Source organism: Schistocerca gregaria, unplaced genomic scaffold (genome assembly GCF_023897955.1).
Source record: "Schistocerca gregaria isolate iqSchGreg1 unplaced genomic scaffold, iqSchGreg1.2 ptg001026l, whole genome shotgun sequence".
NCBI lineage: Eukaryota > Metazoa > Arthropoda > Insecta > Orthoptera > Acrididae > Schistocerca > Schistocerca gregaria.
Genome location: NW_026062374.1, coordinates 47556 through 68282, shown reverse-complemented (window position 1 = coordinate 68282; position 20727 = coordinate 47556). Strand labels below are relative to the sequence as shown.

At 53.8% G+C, this 20727-nt stretch overlaps 3 protein-coding genes across 3 annotated transcripts; 2 read left to right on the top strand and 1 right to left on the bottom strand.

Annotated features, from left to right (window-relative positions):
- The first annotated feature begins 1386 nt into the window (after positions 1-1386).
- LOC126327208 (uncharacterized) lies at positions 1387-2982 on the top strand. The gene is made up of 4 exons (XM_049995863.1): positions 1387-1555; positions 1678-1911; positions 2274-2663; positions 2747-2982. The coding sequence occupies exons 1-4, from the start codon at positions 1433-1435 to the stop codon at positions 2858-2860; spliced, it is 861 nt and encodes a 286-aa protein (XP_049851820.1). The 5' UTR covers positions 1387-1432; the 3' UTR covers positions 2861-2982.
- A 1905-nt stretch (positions 2983-4887) lies between these two features.
- Positions 4888-7930, bottom strand: LOC126327207 (vacuolar protein sorting-associated protein 35-like). The gene is made up of 3 exons (XM_049995862.1): positions 7905-7930; positions 7648-7737; positions 4888-7572 (listed from the first exon to the last, which is right to left on the bottom strand). The coding sequence occupies exons 1-3, from the start codon at positions 7905-7907 to the stop codon at positions 5251-5253; spliced, it is 2415 nt and encodes an 804-aa protein (XP_049851819.1). The 5' UTR covers positions 7908-7930; the 3' UTR covers positions 4888-5250.
- Positions 7931-8005: 75 nt separating this feature from the next.
- Positions 8006-10646, top strand: LOC126327206 (uncharacterized). The gene is made up of 3 exons (XM_049995861.1): positions 8006-8161; positions 8235-8359; positions 8434-10646. Exons 1-3 carry the CDS (start codon positions 8093-8095, stop codon positions 10529-10531), a joined length of 2292 nt encoding a protein of 763 aa, XP_049851818.1. The 5' UTR covers positions 8006-8092; the 3' UTR covers positions 10532-10646.
- Positions 10647-20727: the final 10081 nt, after the last annotated feature.

Here is a 20727-nt window from a genome sequence, read left to right as displayed (position 1 = left end):
ACGTACAAAATCGCTAAAAACTGGAAAAGTTGAATAATCGAAAAAGGTACAAAGTTAACACACACAATAAACAAAAAATTGGGCAAAGTGATGAAACAAGTCACAATGTTTTACAGGGAGCGTATTTTATAGAACGGAACATGTTTTTCATACATTGAAGGAAAGTTGACATTCTTAGTACTTATGAACCTGAGCTTATACTACCATCTATATATTAATGCCTGGCAGATGGTTCGCTCTGTAAAAAAAAGAACGAAATTTAGATTAGGGTCTATTTTACGATAGAGATGAATTAAAGAGCAAGAAGGCTGTTTCCAGTGAAGACCAGTTTTTCTGGAAGTTTTTATGAATGGGGGAGATAGAAACTGAATTTTCAGAGCTATAAAATATAGCGTTGGATAGGAGGCAGTTCTCAACAGCCTTGATTGAAGAAAGGGTACAATACAAAAGACGTATAGCCCGTATAACTGAAATGCCTTCGTGACGGTTCAAGCTGCTGTATTTTGGTGAAAGTTCTTGTTATCAGTGAGTATTTTTAGATTGCTTATCATGTTGTCGTGTTTAAATCCGGGTAACTGAAATCCAACAAGTCATAACGTATATTCATTCAGCTTAAATATCGAATTTAGTTTGGCGAAGACGACTCATTCGCACCCGATGACTGAAAGGCACTCTGTCGCAAAAGACATAGAGTGGCCAAAAAAATGAATGATGTTCGCGCCCGTTTTCACCGCTCACGAAAATGATACAGTATAACACCGAAATTGAGTGTATCCTCGTCCAGCAGCAAGTGCCCGAGAGCCATCTGACAGATGAAAGAAAATTTTGTGTCCTTGTGTACGCACATATATGCAGGGACGGCGGCTATTTGAGGTATTTGTATCACAAACCAGCACAAGTCTTTTTATGTACCTATATATAGCTGCACCTCATTGATGAACACGGATTCGAGAACGAGTTAACTACGAAGAATGTCAATTGTTTTAACTGTCCCACATTCTCATTCGTTTCATCCACTTGTATCAGTATTCTACCAGGGGTGCATAATGGACGTCTCAAACTGAGAAAATAAGCATTCGCGCTGCAATCGAAATCTTTTATCTAGGAGTGTGAATTACGATGCAGTGGTCTTTTATCTTTTCTCATTTGTGCGCCCTATTGATTTACTTTCCATTCAAAAACAATTAATGTACTTGCCTAGCTTTCTTTTTTGTATTCAGCTACGCGCTACTTGTTATTACCCCCACCGTGCCAAGTACTTCTCTAGTCACGACGAATTTCTTTTTGTGCTATCCAACCAGCGCTCTGCCCTCTGAAAAAATTGCTTATATCATATTTTTAGTTTTTTTTATCAGTTGAATTTACTTTGCTCTGTAAGAAGTTTTCTGAGCGACTGGGGCTACACTCGTTTTTTTGCTAATTACGTTTCTACATGACAGATCCACAGACCGTCACAGAAATATATAAGTGGGTGATAGAAGATGTCATCACAAAACTTATGCCAGAATTTGAAAACTCTGGTATACCTGATAGCGTTATTACTATGATCCATCAAGTAAGGCACTGCAATGAGTCTTTAGCTCGCTAAAAGCTGTAGTGTGTTTCAATTTTTCGTGCTTTGACCTAAACGTTGTTTTCGCATTATCATTTTCTGCGTTGACGAATTCACTATGACAGATATGGAATGCAAAGATGCGCGATACGATGGCGGTACAACAAAGTCAGGTACAGGCCCAGCTTCATGGTTTGCAGTTGGATCAAACAGTCGCATCTGTGTTATATAAGAAGTCGCATCTAGGCAACTTCAATTGGTATGACCCCGGGAATATGGCGCATCTGCCAGGTCACTCCCAATCGACGGGGTCCGTAATATCGAAAGCAAGCTCAACCATGGTGAGGCCTGGCACATTGGTACGAATTTTAGAAAGAGCGCGCGTTTAGAATGTTGGGCTATCAAAATTTTTTTTCTATACACAAAAAGTGCATACAATGCAGTACTACTCCATTTGATTATATTGTGTAAAGGAGAACAGGGGAAAAGTCGCGGTCTTTTCCGATTCCGGGCGATCGTACTGAGCCGCGTGATCCGCGGGATCTGTTCTGCCATCTTGTTGTGAGCTAGCGCGTTTTCAACCGACTTGGTCTTCACATTCTGTTATATAGAGTGACACGTCGGTGTATATATCTGTGCTACACATACACACAATATTGTGTCACGATTTTTTTTTATCGTAAATTCGTTGTTGACCTGCTCTGTTCATTGAAATTCCCAGCTGCAGCCTCCGAATCCAGTCACCAAAAAGCAGGACTCCGCACAGAGCTTGCCAATTAGAGAGGACCTGTTGCAGTATACTGTGAACACCGTTCCTACCCAGCAGGAACTTCTACCCACGGGTTTTGCCCAGAATGAAAAAAGCAACAGTTCGTTCCAGACTGCGCCAGCCGCACATCCCTTGGACAAGGAAATAACAACCCCAATAGAGAGGACGCCAGCTGTTGCTAAAGACAGCAACAATGTAAATTCGAGCACTGGTGTTGCGGACCCCTCGAAAGTCCAGAAAAATAAGTTGGAAGACTCCGAGGACTCTGATGAGGAGGAGTACGACGATCGTCGAGTGGACACATCCTCGTGGGAAAATCTGGCCTTTTGTTTGTTTGAAAAGGTAGGTTGGTTCTTGAAAGCAGTTTTGAGTGTTAGGTACAGCGCGGTTTGATATTGACCTTGTACTTTGTTGGAAATATCTAGTGTCGAAAGGTTAAGACGAAACGTAAGTTTCTTTTGAGCGGAGGGGTTATGTATTTGAACGGCCGTGATTACCTGTTCCGAGCAGCCGAAGGGGAATTCCAGTTACAACTATGAAATAACTGATCAGCCTGCGGGCTCAATCCCATCTTCACGTTGCTATGCGCCGCTAGTGACACCCGACAAGTCGGTAAATTGAATATTTTTGTTAATTAGACATAAACTAAATTTAGAGGCTGGAAGGGCTAAATGTCTAAACTTTATTCTGGCAGTTGAGTCGCTTAAGCAGAGAGACCAGAGTATAGGGCGGTTGAATGTGAACTGTCTTTGTACCTTCTGTTCACTTTTTTTGTGGGGTTCATTTTTGAGCCCGGAGTGAAGACGACTGTACTCTTACGCAACGCGAATCGAGCATTGGACGGTTTCTGACGATAATTTTTTGATTTAGACGTTCAAGAGAGATGTAGGAGATGTAGGTCGTCGATGGGCTTTATGGAGGTCTAGAGATGGCCTCGGCCCGGCACGAGTGAGCGTTTCGTATGCTCGTTTTTCGCGGGCGAAAAGCGAGGTCTACTCTTCGTAGTTGAACGCCGGCTGAAGCTTTGAAATGCTCTCCAGGGTCGGGGGATCTATTTCGAAATCTTGTTTGACGATGCTTAATAATTTAGGGATTTGTAAATAATCTGGGCAGAGTTTGACCCATTCGGCCGGTTCCATAGCTTGGAAGCTGTTTGTACTTTGACATCTCTCCAGAGCGTTCCGGAAAATCAGGACACCGTATTGGCGGACTTCTTGAGGCGTTTCTTGAGTTATCAAATTTATGGTGGCTGAGACGATTCCGAATTCTAGCAAAGCTATTGCGCCTAACTTTTCTGTAACTAGGTTTGAACAAAAGCACAGCAAAAGTTCCTTTATGTCGGAGATTTCACATATCTTTCTGGTTGAGGTGGGTTTGTGACGCGATGTCGGTTTCTGGCGAAAAGGTTCAGACTGGCGTTTTGCTGGAAGAAAAGGAATGATGTAGAATGCGTTGACTATGTGCTGAATGGTCGGCTTGTTCTCTTCTTTTAGCAAAGCCTGTTTCCCGTATGGACTTGCAGAGATGTTGACCAAGATTCCGAGTATGGAAAGCACGGTGGACAGATCGGCTGGGCTCAGCCTTTCTGCCTGAAATTTCGTTGGAATCGTGAGCGAACAGCACATGAGAATAGAATCTAGCTCCGCGTCGAGCAGTTGTATGAGCTCGCTCGAGCTATCAAGTACGCTCTGGACTTGGCTTGGGTTGCTGGTCATCTGCCAAATAACTTTCAGAGCTTCCACGAAGGTGTTCGAAGTCTCTCTCAAATCAGAAGACCGGCACCTCTTCACTAGTTTTGCATCTAGTTGCAGTTGCTGGCACTGTCTAGACACTTTTTCGCACTGCTTTGCGTAATACTGAACTTCGGCTTGTTTTTCAGCATACAGCGTATCGAACTGCAGAGTGGTTTCTTCGATGCGACGGGCTGCCTCCACCTCGACCTCCACCAATTCGCGTTGTAGCTTGGCGCACTGTTCTTTTTGTTGGACGAGCTCTAAAGGTTTTGGTCAGTTAAGAGGCGCAAGACGAGTCGAATTAGTTTTCGGCGCACCGAGAGTTGTACCAAATTCTGTGAACTCGTGCTTTTTTTCCAATTGCACCAGCTTTTCTTTGGCGTCTTCGTATCGCTGCAGCAGCTCTTGGATTAGCTGTTGCAAATGCCTGAAGTACGTGAAGGCCTTGTTCGAGCAAACGTGATAATCGGAGATGAATTGTAGCTTGAAGGGCGCAAAAATTGATTTTAGGAAAGTGTCGTCCAGGGGCTGTGAAGGGTTCGTTTGGATGCGTACGCGCTTGTCACTGGTCTCTTTGAGCTCGCAGCAGCGAGAGAGTGCTTCTGCGACCAGGGTTTGTTGTTGTCGAGCCGTGTTGATCTGGCGCCCGTGCGAATTCCAGGAGCGGTGCGTTTGTGAATGTGAGGGCGCTGTGAGGTCGGAGGCGGGCGAGGGAGCGGTTGAGTGGAAGGGGGGGCACGCACCAGCAGTTCCAGAAGGTCTGGATCGTAGGGGGAATTCATTGCTTGAGTAGAGGATCTGACAAAATGGGACGGTTTGAGAAACATGTAACATTTTTTCGTTTTTTTTTTTTTACAAGTGTATCAAAATTCATTGTGGTTGGGGGGGGCCTGGGGGGTGTGCGCGCGCGTTGGATGGAGGGTGTTCGTTCGCGCGCGTTGGAGAGAGGTGCGAGGGTTGCTTCTTTGGTTGGAGTGGCGTTTGAGCGGTGGGTTGCGGTTTGCGCGGGGGAGAGGTGGTTGGTTCGGTGCTGGGACGCGCGAGGGGTTTCGCGAGTTGAGGAGAGCGTTGGGGCGGCGAGGAGAACGGTTCGTCGCCGCGAGGGCGCGCGCAGGAAAAGGGGCGGCGTGTGAGCAAAAAACGAAAATTTGTGGGGAGGAGTCGCTTGAGTGGGCGCGGTGGTGGGGGCAGTGCATTTATTCAGTTTGGGTTTCAACAGGTTTTAGGTTTTCAATGGATTTTAGCGTATTTTGAAAAAAGACTTGGGCCTCTTTGAACAAAATTGTCATGTTGGCGTTTTCCGGTATGAATTCGGCGATGATGCGCTTGACCGTTTCGACGACGGCGTTCATTTCGTCTCTGAACGAGTCGTTGGGGATGTGCGGCAGGTAGTAGAGGTAGAGGTTGAGAAGGTGGACGAAGGGGAGGGGGTCGGCCTTGACGGTGCTGGCGATGGAGAGGTTGTTGTAGGCGAATTGGAGGCTTTTTTGGACGTTCGCGACGTCGCGTTCGTTGGGCTGAGTGGAGGACTTGGCGGAGACCCAGTAGAGGTGGGAGCAGGTGGAGATGGCGATGGCTCGATCGGAGAAGGTGAGCATGCTTTTGGCGGAGCGAGCGCAGTTGGTGGAGAGGAGGGCCCAGTAGTCGATGGGTTCGGTGGTGGTCGGGTCGGTTTGTGCTAGAACGGGATAGGCGATGTAGAGCACAGAGAAGATTTGTTTCCAGTATTCGAGTTGCAGGCTGGCGGGGACGCGCATTTCGTAGAGCAGGAGCGCTTTTTCGACGAAGAAGTCGACGGTGTCGGCTAGGCGGCATTCGAGGGCGGCGAGGGCGGCTTGTATGTACAGCTTGAAGGCGGCGAGGGGGGTGGCGTCTTCGAAGGGTTCGCACCACTGGGTGATGATTTTGAAGATTCGCTGGGCCTTGGATTGCCACGTGGGGTCGTTTTGCTGGTCGTCGTGGGTGAGCTTGACGAGTCTCAGCATGGCGAAGACGCAGGAGGTCAACAGACACAGTTTGGAGGGGTTGGCGTTTTGGGAGTCGTCGTTTTCGGCGAAGAAGAATTTTTTGCACAGCATGACGCACGCGCCGAGTTCCTTGAGGTCGGTGGTGTTGATTTTATGGACGACGCAGGCCACGAGTTCGTAGCCTTGGGTGCAGTCGGCGGGTTTGGCCGGTTCGCCCGGGGAGGTGGCGGGGGGCGACAGCAGGGGCTTGGAGAGGGTGAGCACTTTGTTGAGGACGGTGTAGACCTCTATGTGTGTGGGAAATTCGACGACGGACTTGACGATTTCGACAACCATGGACATGTGCTTGTGGGGACTGAGGAAGTTTATGATGGAGAGGTAGTTGGGGTTTTCGAATACCTTTGCGATGTCCTGGTACTGGTGAAGGGGCAGGCGCAGGAGCCTGGAGATCTCGGTGGAGGCGAGTTCCGAGTCGAAGTCTTCGGGAAGTTGTTCGAGGTACTTGGAGGTGTAGTCGAGCAGGAAGTCGACTTGTTCTTTGTTGTCTTGGTAGCACTGGAAGCTGAAGCTCATCAGGGAGTGCAGCATGGCGAGAGCGTGGCTGGGGGGGAGTTGAGGGCGTCGCTGGATGATGGAGACGACGCCGTCCGACAGGATGTTGAAGGCGTCGTTTTTGTAGGCGGAGCGGTCGTAGTTCGAGAAGTTGGACGGGTCGCTTTCGACTTCGGTGAGGTAGGAGGCGATGCGGTCGAGTAGCATGACGATGATCGACTTCAGCTCGATTTGGTGGTCGAACAGGCCGATGGTCTTGATTATTTTTTCCAGGGACCTGAGGTGCCATTCGGCGTCGACGGTTTGGATGATGATGAAGATCAAGTCGGTTTGGATGATGGGGTCTTGGCAGGCGATGATTTGGTTGAGCAGCTTGGGCAGGACGGAGGCGCTGTATATCTCGAAAGTGAGGCCCTCCAAGGAGGCCAAAATTGAGATGTTTCGGCCGACGAGCGTGGCGAGGTGGCGCCGCTCGATTTGGCTCTTGACTCGGTTCTTAGTCGCGGCCAAGTGCTTCATGCGCGCCCAGAGCTGATTCATCGCGGTGAAGTTTTTGACCAAGAAGCTGATGCAGTCCTGCAGGCACCCGCTTTCCTCGCCGAAGTAGGGGCTGCCGACTTCGGGGAGTTTGTCCTTGGTGACCTCGATCAGGTAGTTTCGCAGAAACAGGCCGCGGAGGTGGTGCTGCACGCCGTGGCACATCTCGACCAGGTCGTTCAGCACCGTCTTCGCCGGGGCCTTTTGGAGCTTGATGTAGACGCTCCCGACGAGCACCATGAGGTAGAGGCGCTGAAAGATGCCGGGCGTGAACTGCACGAGTTTGTAGACCTCGGAGATGTCGACGCCGGGGGCCTCACAGAGATAGGACGCGAGGTGACGAAGGCAGTCGGACACGTTGCTGTAGAGGTCGAAGTAGAGCTTGGGGGAGAGTTCGGAGCGCATGAGCCCGTTCAGGATGAGGGTCGCGTGGTGGATGGCCTTGATGTGGTCGTTCGCGTCCTGGGAAGGGGGGAGTCGGGTTAGGGGCGGCGAGGTCGAGCTGAGTTTACGTTTTTTTTTTTTTTTTTTTTGTACCAAGGCGCGCTGGAGGTGAAATTCCTCGACTTTCAGAACCTCTTTGGCGGACTCTAAGATGGAGTTCTGTTCCGATTCGTTCAAGTCATTCTGAGATCAGGGGCGGAGCGGGGGAAGAGCAGGCAAACTGGTCAACGTTCGCGAACGGAGGAGAGGTGCACAGGGGGGGGGTTTTCAATTGGGAGCGCTCCGACACGGAGCGCGAGAGTTGCCTCGCTCGTTCGGGGACGAGCTGGGGGGGGACAAGGCGCGCGTACCATATGGACGAGACGTCTATTGAGGGGTCAGTGGACCCGAAAGTTGGCACGTACAAAAAGCGTCGTGTGTGGTGGTTTTTTTTTTTTTTTTTTTTTTTTACAATTTCGAGCGTTGGTTCCGAGCCGCGCGCATCTCTCGCTGCTCGGACGTCGAGAGGCCCTCCCCCGGGAGGTGGAATTGATCGTTGATGTGCGCGCAGCAGGACGAGCGCTACCAGCAGCACAAGAGTCTGTTTTTGGAGTTTCTGGATGGCAAGGTGCGTGTGCCGGCGCGGCTGCGCCAGGGGGGGTGTGTCTGAGCTGGAAATCGATGACGAGCGCCGTGTCTAGCATTCGGAGACGGGCGACGACTATCCGGAGAGGGTTCGCCAAATGGTCGAAGAGGGCAGGTGCAGGTTGATCGTCAGCTTGGACGACTTCATTGCGTTCGACCGCAATCGCCAACACATTTCGAGGTGCGTCGTCGGACTTTTACCGCGGACCGAGGGAGGGCGCGTCGGAGGGGACTAATTGAGAGGCGCGGGTGGAGATTGATGTCTCAGCCCCACCGTTACATTGCTGCGTTCCAGGACGCGCTGAAGGCGTACGTGGATTCGGTTCCCGCGCTGGAGTCCGCGCGCGAGGAATACTTCGTCGGGTTCAGCGGCAGCTTCGGGCCGAACAGAGTGTCGCCTCGACAGCTCAGAGCGTCTCTGATCTTGTCGCTTTTGTGTGTCGAGGGGGTCGTGACGAAGATGTCGCCGGTGCGCCCCAAGCTGGTGCAATCCGTGCATTACTGTCCCGCCACGAAGAAGCACACGGTGAAGTACCACAGGGACTCCACGGCGCTGTTCGGGCTCCCCACGGCGCCCGCGTACCCCAAGACGGACGAATTCGGAAACGTTCTCCAAACCGAGTTCGGATTGTGTGTTTTCAAGGACTTCCAAACTCTGCACGTCCAGGAGATGCCGGAGAGGGCGCCGCCCGGCCAGCTGCCCCGCAGCGTCGAGGTGATCGTCGAGAACGACCTGGTCGACCTGGTCAAGCCGGGGGACCGCGTCAGGGTGATGGGCGTCTACAGAGCTCTGGCGAACGCCTTCACGACCCAGAAGACGAAGGGCATCTTTCAGACGCTGATCGTAGCGAACAACATTCAGGTGATCGGCAAGGACGCTCAGGGCCCCGTGATCACGGCGGAAGACGTGCAGAACATAAAATCCCTGGCGAAGGACCCAAATGTGTTCGAGATATTGAGTCGCTCGATAGCGCCTTCCGTGTACGGGTACTCTTACATAAAAAAGGGAATTCTAATGCAACTGCTGGGCGGCGCGGAACAAGACCTGAAGTCCACCGGCATTCGCATAAGGGGAGACATCAACATCCTCATGGTCGGGGACCCCGGCACGGCCAAGTCCCAGCTCCTTCGGTTCGTGATGCACGCAGCTCCGCTGTGCATCTCCACCTCGGGCCGCGGCGCGTCCGGCGTCGGGCTGACCGCGGCGGTGGTTCAGGATAGAGAGACCAGCGAGAGGCGCTTGGAGGCCGGCGCGATGGTGCTGGCCGACCGAGGGATAGTGTGCATTGACGAGTTTGACAAGATGACACCGGACGACCGAGTCGCGATTCACGAGGCCATGGAACAACAGACCGTCACCATATCGAAGGCGGGCATTCACGCCTCTCTGAACGCTCGGTGCAGCGTCTTGGCAGCCGCGAACCCGATTTACGGGAAGTATGACAAAAACAAGACCGCGACTCAGAACATCGCCCTGCCAGATTCGCTCTTGTCTCGGTTCGACCTGCTGTTCATAGTCTTGGACCTCCTCGACCCGATGCACGACCGGAACGTCGCCGAGCACGTCGTCCGCATGCACCGCTACCGGCAGGGGGACGACGGCGAGTCGGACGAGCTCCGCGGGGACCCGGCGGGCGTCGGAGAGCCGGGGCCCAGTTCGCGCCCCGCGGACGACGCGCGGACGATTCCAGAGGAGGAGGGCGACGAACAGCCCAAGACCTCCCCCATCTACGTCCCGTGCACCAGCTACTATGCGCCCAGCAGCGGACCAAGGGACAAAATCTGCACCATTTCGTTCATCAAAAAGTACATTTTGTACGCCAAACTGCGCGCGCAACCCGTCCTGACTCAGGAGGCCCAAGCTAGAATAGTCGAGGCCTACGACGAGCTCAGGAGGAAAGAAGACACCAAAACGCTCGCCGTCACCGCCAGAATGCTGGAAACGGCGATTCGCCTGTCAGTCGCCCACGCGCGCTGCAGACTCTCCAACGACGTGACCCTAGACGACGTCGATTCGGCGCTGGAAATCATGCGATACGCGCTCTACAACGACGCCGGACAAAACTCGAGCGCCCCAACGCTCCGAACCGAAGCCGGCGACTCGGCGAACGACGTCCAGCGCTCGGGCACCAGCGAACCGCCGCCCGCGAGCCAACGAGACGTCGAACGCGCCCTAAGCAACCTGTTTCGCCAAAAGGACCAGTGCTCCGTCGCAGAGGTCTCCAGCGCCCTGCTCCAAGACGGCGCGGTCAGTCGCGCGGACCTGGACGCGCGCGTCAGAAGCGCGCTCGAGAACATGGAAAACGACGGCAAGCTGATGTTCTTGAACGAAGACTGCGTCATGAAAATGTGAACGCGCTCCTATATAGACGCGGAGCCCCCAAAAAAAAAATATAAAAAAATATAAAAAAAAATACACATAAAAAATAAAAAATTGAATTTACAGTTAGAGAGACTGAGAGAGAAAATCATCGATTCAATTCTTCTGCATTCGCCAGCACGGCCTCTAAAGACGCAACCATGTCGTGAAGGACCTCCAGGCACGCCTTCTTGCCGTCCTTTATGCCCATCCACTCGAGCACCGTAAAAAAACTCGGCGTGAGCTCGCAAAACACGTCCACCTGCGGATTGAGATCGAACCTCTTGATGCGGAAAAACGGCCTTTTTTTCGACGCGGCTGCGCCCGGACGCTCCCTGTCCTCGGAGGAACTGGCGGCGCGCGCGGGCCCGCCGGCGCTGCCGTAATCGGGCAGCACAGACGAGCCGTCGGCGGACTTCGCCGGCAACGGCGAGTTCGGCTTGTTGCCCCCCAAATGGTACGACGGTTGAGCAGTACTCGACGAGCGAACCGACTCCTCGCCCCTCGACGAGCCGCCCAGCCTCCCGTCCTCCTGCGCCCTCTTGACGCCGGAATGCTTGATCCAGTTCTCACCGCGCGCCTCCATGCGCAGGTTGTACGTCTGCATGTACGCCGCGAACAACGTCCGCAACTCGTTGTACAAACTAAGGTCCTTCGAGACCTGCACCGCGCCGCCGAACTCGGTGACCAGGTAAATCTCCAACTCGGCGCACCCGACTCGCTGCACAGAATTCTGCACGAGCGTGGTCGCGGGAATCTTGAAAATCGTGTCCGACTTGACTCTGGACTTCGCGGAAATGAGACCCCCCGACGTCTTCTCGCTGCACCTCATAATCAGACCGCTGTTAAGTGCCAACGTGAGCTCTCTGCACACGTCCGCCCGAGCTCCGGCGACGCCCCTCAGCGACTTCTTCAACATCAATTGACAAAAATCCAACTTGAACGAAAACCAGCACGGATCTCGGAACGAATGGTGGTACAACAAAATCTCGATTTGGTGACTGGAAACTTTCAAAAATCCGAGCGCGTCGCTTCGCTCGCGCTTTTTTTTTCCAACTTTTTGCTCCGCGCTCCTGTCGCTCTTGTTCAATTCGGTCGGCGAGTAGTACCACAAGTACACGCGACTGAACCCCTCGGTCACCTTCGTCTGAGTGCTCGCGTGTCTCCTCCTGATCTTCAACAGCCGGCTCATCGAGCTCATCTGAGTGTCCGCCCTCTCCCTCTGGTCGCGAATCGTCCTCTCGAGGCGGTCCAGCATCGTCACCAAAATCGGCACCGACTCGCACGCCAGCTGCACGCGAGGCGCGCTCAGCACCGCGTCGAAGCTCGTGCAGGGCTCCACGCGCGTCTCGTCGTCCTCTCGCGCAATCCAGGTGTCCGTGACGCCCACCTCCAGGCACCCAAAGCAAACCGCAAGGAACGGGAACAACACGTGCGACAACTCGGCCGAAAACGACCCAAACGCCAACTCCTGCCTGTGCCGCCTGTCCAAGCCGCTCTCCGCACCCTCCTCGACCAACCCCGGCGGCCTGTCCCACGACGCGTACGTCGAAACGGACCGCTTGCTCCGAAAAGAAGCGCACGATAACTGGATTTCTCCGGAAATCGTTCCCTCCAGACTCAAACTCAACCGATCCAACTCCACCACCGCCAAGTGCGCCCTCCCAAACGGATCCGCCTCGCACGGCCTGCAAGCAATCCAGTTCGCCAACACACCACCTATCCGCAGCCTCGCCTGTGGAAGCGACGACCCCAAGTCCAGCTTGAAATCCACCACACGCGCCACTCCGTACAGGCAAATCGAATACCCGTTGCGAACCAACTCCAAAAATCCAGCGCTCTTCTTCTCGCCCAACTCGCTCCCCGACCCCCTTCGCCGCAATCCGTCTCCCTCTCGCGCCTCCGACTGCCTCATCAACCTCACGCCCTCGTTCCACACCCTGAAGAACAACAACACCTCGTTCAAGTACCTCGCCGAAAGGAAATTCGTCAACTTCTCCAACTGCACGAAACACGGCGTCAAACTCGAATCCAACGGGTGTCCGCGGCAAAAACGCGCCTCCGCAACCCCCGCCAGCGCCGAAAACGGAAACCTCCAACCCCCCTCCCCCTCCTCCGACACCACGTGACTCGTGTACGCGCGCAACAACTCCAACTTCGCAAACGCGAGCGTCTCCTTCTCAAAACTCGGATTCTCAATCGATATCTCCGCCGACTTGATCTCCATGCAAAAATACCGACAAAGAGACGACCACTCCGGCGCACTCGCGCCATCCGCCGACCTGTAATACTTCTGGTACAACACGCTCGACCGCAACAACCTAACCTTCAAACACGTCTTCGAGTACGGACTCGAGTCCAACGTCAAATCCATCGAAAACATCCTCAGACTAACCGTCCAACCAGACGTCTGTCGAACCGCCGTCCCCACCGATTCCCCCACCTCTCTCCCCTCTCGACGCTCCACCTCCGACGCGAACGCGTGCGTCAACTCCGTCTGACTCTGCAAACTGTCGTAGAAGAACACGAAGTCCGGAAACAACAAAACGTGCGCCGGCTGAGACTCAAACGTCAAATAGTTCTCGTGGCGCGCCCGGGGCACCGCGCCCCTCGTCGGCTCCGGCGAAAAATCGTAGCGCGACTCCTTTCGGTACTTCAGCGCAATCTTCGGAATCGGAATCTTGGCAATCTGCGAAAACGTCGGCGGCGCCTCCCCCTTCCTCGCTGCCCTCCTCAACTTCTCCTGGTGGTGCGCTCCCCTCGACCCCTTCGCCGCAGACAGCGAATAGAGGTCCAAAAACCCAGACTCCGTGCACAAACTCACGTCCAGGCAAAACTCCGAAAAACTCGCCCCCTCGTCGCCTCCACCTCCCCCCCCGCTCTCTCCCTCCCCCTCGCTCGCCGCAAACTCCCCCCACTTCCAACCACTCGACAACAAACTGTACCTGATGATCAGCAACCTCGTGTAAATATCGGAACTCAAAACCAACTTCTGCCCCTCCGACAGCACGTTCACCACTCCCCGCGTCACTCGACGCTCGTCCTCCGTAAAGCAAATCTCAAAGTCGCTGCTCGCCAACGACACCTGGTTGTGCTCGTCGAGCGCCCAAATACCGCCGTCCTCCAGGCTAACCGAACTCTCCTGGCGAACCGCCGTTCTAAACCCAACCGCAAATATCTTCAAACACGCGCTCGCCAACAACTTCGTCTGCTTCTCTCTCCCCTGCCAACCAAACCCCGCTCCCCCACTCCCCTCGCCGTCTCGCCCAACTCCCAACCCCCTCGCCTGTACCAAGCGACCCGACAGAGACGCAAACTCTACCTTCAGCACTATCGAAGAGTACAAACTCAACTTCTCCAACTTGGCCAACTCGAGCAACCGCGCGCTGTACAACTCGCTCCTGTAGGGCAAGTACACCCCAAACCTCTTCACCTGTACCGACAAGAACACCGCTCTGTCCAAAGACTCCAAAAATCCGCCAGACGTCGAGGACAACCTGCCAAACTCTGACTGCTCTTTCGCCGCCACCCTCGCTCCCTCCTCCTCCCCCTCAAGAAGCTCCCTCGCACGGCCCAAATACCTCTTCAGGTCCCCGTAGCAGCTCGAACAATAAGACCATATCCACAGCGCCGAGAACGCAATGCTCGACTCCACCGCTATCAACAAACTGTTCACGTACACCCACAGCGACTCAAACTGCCCCCCCTTCCAACTCGCCCCACCCCTCCTCACCGCTCCCCCCGCGAAGCGCTTGTCGTCCGAAAAGTTCTGCACCTTCACCGAACTCAGCAACTCTATCCACGTGCTCGCCATGCAAAAGTCGCCCGCCCGCTTTCTCCTCCCCAACGAAGAACCACCCTCTCGCCCGGCGGCGGTCAGACACAACCTGTTGACCTGCACCTGCACGTCCGGATACGCGCTCACCGTCGAAACTATCAAATGACCACTCGCAACAGACAAACCCACGTACGCCGACGGAAAAACCGCCCGCACCGACGCGCCAAGCACTTGGACCTTGACCCTGTACAACACCACCGACGCCTCCTTGCGCGCCCGACCCTCCTCGTCGCGCCAGCCAACTCGGCCCAGCGAATTCAGCAGCGAGCGGACGCGTCGAAGCCGCTCCGTCGTCCTCGGAAGGGCCGCCTCCTTGAACAAAACGTACCAAAACAGTATCAGCTCGACCAACACCGGAGACGCCACTACCCTCGCGAATGACGCAACTTTGACGCTGATCGCCGCCAGGCTGTCGGCGCCGTTGCACGGCCTCGTCTTCGTATACACGTACACTGAGGGCAAGCTGAAATTGAGGCAAGGCGCCGAAGCCGACTCAGACGGCGACAAAAACGGCGGCGGCGGAACAAGCGACTCCCTCTTCGAACGAGACCGGCCGCAGTCCAAAGCCAATCGGTGATCTTTCAGACTCAGCTTCAGCCTCTCACCCCGCCTGCGCCTCTCTCGGCGGTCAGAAGAAACCGCGCAGTACAGACCGCGCACCGCCTCCGCTTCGTACCGAATGTCGACGCTCGCCAACTCCTCGGCTGTCGCGGAAACGCGACCAACCCGAACATAGCTCAAAAAGCAACGACGGCGCCTGGGGTGCTGCTTGAACATAGCATGACCCCCGGAATAGAACACAGACGATGACGCGTTGCTCTTTTTCGTGTACGCTTCGTCCGTGTCCGACGTGTCCGATTCGGCGGCGACAAGCAGCGACCCGTAACCGAGCTCGGCGCTGCGCGACGTCGACCGCATGGCGCTCGAAGCCTCCAGACAGACAAGGCACTCTTGCAGAAGCTCAATCAGGCAATCCACATGGCGGTGCCGGTAGTCGAACTCCAGCAAATAAAACCGAAAAACGGCCGAAAAAAAATCCTCCTCAACGCCTTCGATTTTCACGACATCGAACGGTAGGCGGAACGCAGCGTAGGCACTGTACGCAAGCGCGGCAGAACTGTCCTCCACCCGCAGATTCAACGGACGGACCGGCTCCGTGCCCCGCCTCGCCTCCTCTCTAACTGACATGCCAAACTCGACGGAACGCGCGCGCCAAATCAAAGCGAGGCTCACGGATCGAGCTCGACGCGACTCGCCCACACCTGCCGTCAGAAACAATCGCGCCCCCTCCAGGCGCAACCCCACCGAATCCCGCCGGGACTCCGCCGTCAACGCAGACAACTCCCCGAGCTCCAACTCCCCGCAACACGAAAGCCCCGAGTCAACAACGCCACAAAAATGACCGCGCGCCGAGTTGTCGCGCGCCGACGCATCGCTAGACAGGAGCGACCGCAAGCTCGGCAAATCGAGCAACTCGAAAACGAAACCTGCCACCGGCTTGACCTCCTCCGCAGACTCGAACGACGACAATCTGCGACCTAAATTCATTATCGGCAACACACACAACAAATCTTGTACCAGACAAACGCGAATGGCGCCGAGCTCCGCTCGAAACGAAAGCTTCGCCTCACCAAGGACGCTGTGGTCCACCAAATAGACGTAAACCGGAACGCTCGACGCGCGCGCGGACGGCGGCGACTCGCCTCGACGGTACTTCGACGTTCTCGCAGACAACTTGTACTGCTTCCACAACTTCTTCTCCAACTGCGACTTGTGCTCTGCACTAGCCGAGGACTTCAACGAATCAGGTCGCACCGCCCCACTCACTTCATACACCCCGCCAACCGTGCAGGGCGAAAAAACGGCCAGCGCCTGCTCAGGCGTCACCCCTGACGCAACGGACCAACTCCTCGACTCTGCGCTAAAAGCCACAACCCGAACCTCGCCAACTAGGACGCGAAATCGCTCCGTCGAATCCGAGCGCTGCAAATCAATAACAGACTGCGCGTAAAAAGACTGCACCAAGCGCGCCAACAACTCCAACTCGTCGCTGCGCTCCCCAAGACTCCCGGAAAAACGCTCCAACGAAACGACCACAACCTGCTTCAACGCCTGCCTCAAATCGACAATCGAAACCCAGTCAACGGGCGACCTCGTCGCCGTCGCGGGCTCCGAAAACTTCAAGCAAAGTCGCCCATAAGACCGACGGCTCAGGCGCCCCTCCTTCAAAATCCTCCCAATGTGGCTCCTCATCGCATACACCAAGTTCCAAGACGAAAAGTGACGCCACGACGTGTAATGCTGCTCGAGATATTCCGAAGAAACACTAGCACCCATCTCAAACGGACGATTTTTCGCCTCCAACCTCAGCAACAACTCCATGAAAAACAGCAATCGAACGGAATCGTTCGCGAAACGGTCGGTAACCGTTCGAGCCATAGGCAAAAACACCCTCAACCGCGCGAGCACGCGCTGCACCGCCGACACCCACGCCACGTCTAACTGCCGGTTTATTCGAACCTCAGTCGATCCAAACTCCGCAACTGTCCAGTACCGGCACCCCTCTAAACCCAACTCGCGCTCCAAGCCACCACCCCACAACCTGCGAACCAACTTGAACGGCGTCTGTCTGCACTCGACGCAGGAAGAACACCAAACCTCACCCCGATCTCGAACAACCTCCGCCGACTCCGCGCCGCCACTCGACGCCAACCTCGCGGCGGGACCAACTCTGCTGCCCCACTGCCTTATGCAAAATTCCAACCCGGCCAACGTCAGCAACGCGTCGGCACTCATCGGCCTCCAAATAACCGCCGGCAACCCAAGTGCGTCGTTTACATAATAAGTCGGCGCGAACGAACACTCGACGCTCGACACCGTGTACTTGAGCCCGCCAACGCTCAGCAATGCAGCCACGCTCCCAACCGTCGAATTGTCGTCCAATTCAAACACGGCCAGGCGAACAGAGGAAACTTCCACGCGACTAGAACGCCGATTCTCAACTCCAGGAACCACCGACTGTTGGTCCAGACGTAACGTGTCCAATATCTGAAATTGCAACGAGTCCAAAAGAGAGTCGACGCCAACCTCTCTGCACAAATGCCGATGCATGGCATGGGTCAAACTGTCCAATGCAACTGAAGAAAAACTAATACTCACAGACCCGCGCACATTCACGCACGTAAGATGATCCTCCTTCGGAGGAGACAAAACGAATTCCTTCAATTGCTCACTATCCTCTCCGTCCCACTTGCATGCATCCGCAAACTCATCGCCCTCCTTAGTACTCTGACCTCTTCCCACGTCCTCGCGCTCAACCCTCGGAGACTCCATCGACCCCGCCAACCGATCCCCCTCGCGAACTTGGTCCTCGGGAGCTGCATCGCGGCCCGAAGAACAGAGATCTGCCAACAAAAAGCCAATCGAAGACTGCTCGAAAGGCAAAAACGAAAACCTCAATACATACTGCGCAAGTCTCGACGACGACCGCTCTGCTGCCCGGCGACTCCGACTCCCAAACAAAAACTCGTCCGAGCTCACCGAACTGTCCGAATAAACGCCCGTACTCGCGCCAGCCCTCAAAGATTCATAGCCGCTGCCATACTCCCCTTTGACTCTGTGTCCAACGGACGACTCAAAACCACTCTCCAAACCAAAACTCCCAGCTTCTCGACCAGACGAATCCCACATACCGCTCAAACGGTCGTACAAACTAACTCGGAACCTCGCAACAGGTAACGTTTGGAAAAACCGCCGAATCCAACACCTCTCAATCGGCTGACACCAGCATGTGCTCGTCTCCGTCCAAAAGTAAGAATACCTTTTCCTTCTTGAACAATCCGCCAAGCGCAAAAACTTCAGCTGCTGCAACGCCAACCTCCTCGCAACGTCTCTGTCTCTGATCAAGGCCATCGAGCAAATAACCAACTCGGGTATCCAAACCTCCCCCGTCTCTACGTACTTTTGTTCCGAAACGCGCTCTCTTCGACCGCCATCTCGGCCGAAAACGGACGGCGTGAGAACCGACATCCTGATCCCCGGAACGGAAAGACGAACGTAGTCTCTGAACTCTGGCGTGCAGAAGTTGTCGTAAACCATCTTCATCCCAGACTCCAGCTGCCAGCGAAAAATACCCTCGTCGGTCATCAGATTGACGTCAACCGCCTCGACCGAACAATAGACGGTCAAATGCTCAAGTCGAGAAACGTCCACCGCGCCCGACTGAACTCCCTGCCTCTCCAGATCGAACCGATCCACAACATTGTCGCGATCTTCATAGTGGTACAAAAAGTTCCTGTAACATCCAAGCATATCAAGCAACCGGCTCGGCTCGACGGTCATAGAAACGTTTCCAGCCGAAAGCTTGATCAGATGCCTATAAGGCTTCAGGCTCAATCGCTCGAACGCGGTGCCATAAGTTCTCTGCAAACTAAAATAAAATGCTCGAATGTACAGCAGCGTCGGCTTTTTTTTCAAATCGTAACGCCTCGCTTTGACGCAAATATATATCGGCATAATCGATACGGAGCACTCCAAGTCGCGAAACATTCGAAAGCTGAGCACCGTCCGTCTCGCCTTCAGCTCAAAGCTATCGTCCATGCAGTACAGGTGGACGGGAACGGTGAAAGTAGTTCTTTTCGCCTCCAGCGTTATAACAAGTTCCAGAGGGACCGAATTGGGACTTGCCAGACGTTGAGACTCGAGGGACACTTGGCGCAGCAACCGCTGCTTGAGATCACGCGATTGAACAACTTGCGTATGTTCTCCGAAAAAATTGCTTATGAAGATCGACAAAAAACGAAAATGAGACCCCAGTACTACGAAATTGGCATTCTCGATCCGAAAATCTAGCTTCAAAAGGTTTGAAGGGGAATGACCTGTTTTCCACAAATCGGCCTCCGCTAATACGCCCGAATACATGATGTACCGCCCAAGCAAAACGACCTCGGGCGCCGAAATGATGCTCTTGCATCTCTCGTCCAACAAGACCATGGTCGAAAGCGCTGGATAAGCACACTTCAACTCGGCCGTCTTAAAGCGCACGTCGAACATAAACTTAGTCTTCAGAGGGCTAAAAGAAAGCATGGGCAGCCTGCAGTCGATGCTCAATCTGCTGCTGGACAGAACGCAATAAGAGTTACTCTTTGTGTCGCTGAAGCTGCTGACGATGTTGTACTCGTTGACGTTGAAAAAAAAATCGCTGTGATTCAGGACAAACTTAAACCGGTAAAGGGCGGGTCTGAAATCGTTCAGTATCTTGTAATAGGACGCCTCGCTGTCTGAGTAATGTGGAGAATGTAAAATGCTTTGAGAGAGCTGTACCAAAGAATCGATGTGATTCCTGTAAAGCTGTACGTTGCCACTGTCCGCGTTGACGAAAACATTCAGGGCCGTGGGGCGATCCAAGCCACGAGGATTCCTCGTAGTCAGAGAAACCTGCATGACCTTAAAAAAAAATAACACCTGCTTGAGTGAGGGTTTTGTTGCAAAAAGAGATTTGTTGTGCGACATGTCCTTTATGCAGGTGATCGAGTCCACGAAAACCTTAAACCTTTTCCGATCCATTGGAGTCTGCAACGTCACCTTGTGCTCAACGAGCATGTCTTTGATCTTGAGTCTAAAATAATCAAAAGATTCTGAACACGAAGAATAGGGCTTGGCTAATTTCGACCCATGTTCCAGATTGCTGGATTCCGAGAAGGTACTGAAGGTGTTGGTGCTATGAACCGGAATGGACAAGAGAAACTGCGATCTGAAATGGAAGTAGATAGCGAAATGGCTGGACCGTTTTAGATTTGCATCATTGTCAAGTTCCAAATCCTGGTTGTCATAGTCTTCGCTTTTCATAGAAGGAAAGAAGAAATGCATCAATAGGAGTATTTGATGGTGGGTCCATGGACCGTAGTTGACCGTCGTGTGATCAAAAATGAGAGTCGTACTCCAAAAAGGGCTGGGGGGTGAACTGGCGTCCATTTCACCCTGCGTCTTCGTACTGTCATCGAAATGAGCTGCTTCATAGCAATAGCTGACTTGCAGACCCAGAACAATGAGCAAATTGGGCTCTTCCACCCTGTCAACGGCCTGAGTGAAGCGCTTCAATCCTTTCCAGTTTTCGGAGTGCGCTTGTGGATACACAGTACCGTCTGAGAGCAGGGGATAGCTCCCTAACGTTGGCTGTTGCTCGTTCCAAATTGAAGAATCAATTCCCAACCTTGCCAGGTATTCGCCATAGTAGGCCGACAGGTTCTGGCTGTAACGTGCTTTGTCCGTCTTATCTCTCGAGTCACGACTGCTTTCATGTTGGCCATTTGGCACCAAGCTCAGCTTTAATTGAGAAACGTTGGCTTCTGCC

Coding starts and splice junctions, on each gene's coding strand:
- LOC126327208 (XM_049995863.1), top strand. CDS start 1,433: ATGACAGATCCACAGACCGTCACAGAAATATATAAGTGGGTGATAGAA. Junction 1,912..2,273: donor TGGTGAGGCCTGGCACATTG/GTACGAATTTTA, acceptor TGAAATTCCCAG/CTGCAGCCTCCGAATCCAGT. Junction 2,664..2,746: donor CCTTTTGTTTGTTTGAAAAG/GTAGGTTGGTTC, acceptor GGAAATATCTAG/TGTCGAAAGGTTAAGACGAA.
- LOC126327207 (XM_049995862.1), bottom strand. Junction 7,573..7,647: donor TTCACCTCCAGCGCGCCTTG/GTACAAAAAAAA, acceptor CCCCCTTCCCAG/GACGCGAACGACCACATCAA.
- LOC126327206 (XM_049995861.1), top strand. CDS start 8,093: ATGTGCGCGCAGCAGGACGAGCGCTACCAGCAGCACAAGAGTCTGTTT. Junction 8,162..8,234: donor TGGAGTTTCTGGATGGCAAG/GTGCGTGTGCCG, acceptor CGCCGTGTCTAG/CATTCGGAGACGGGCGACGA. Junction 8,360..8,433: donor AATCGCCAACACATTTCGAG/GTGCGTCGTCGG, acceptor GCGCGGGTGGAG/ATTGATGTCTCAGCCCCACC.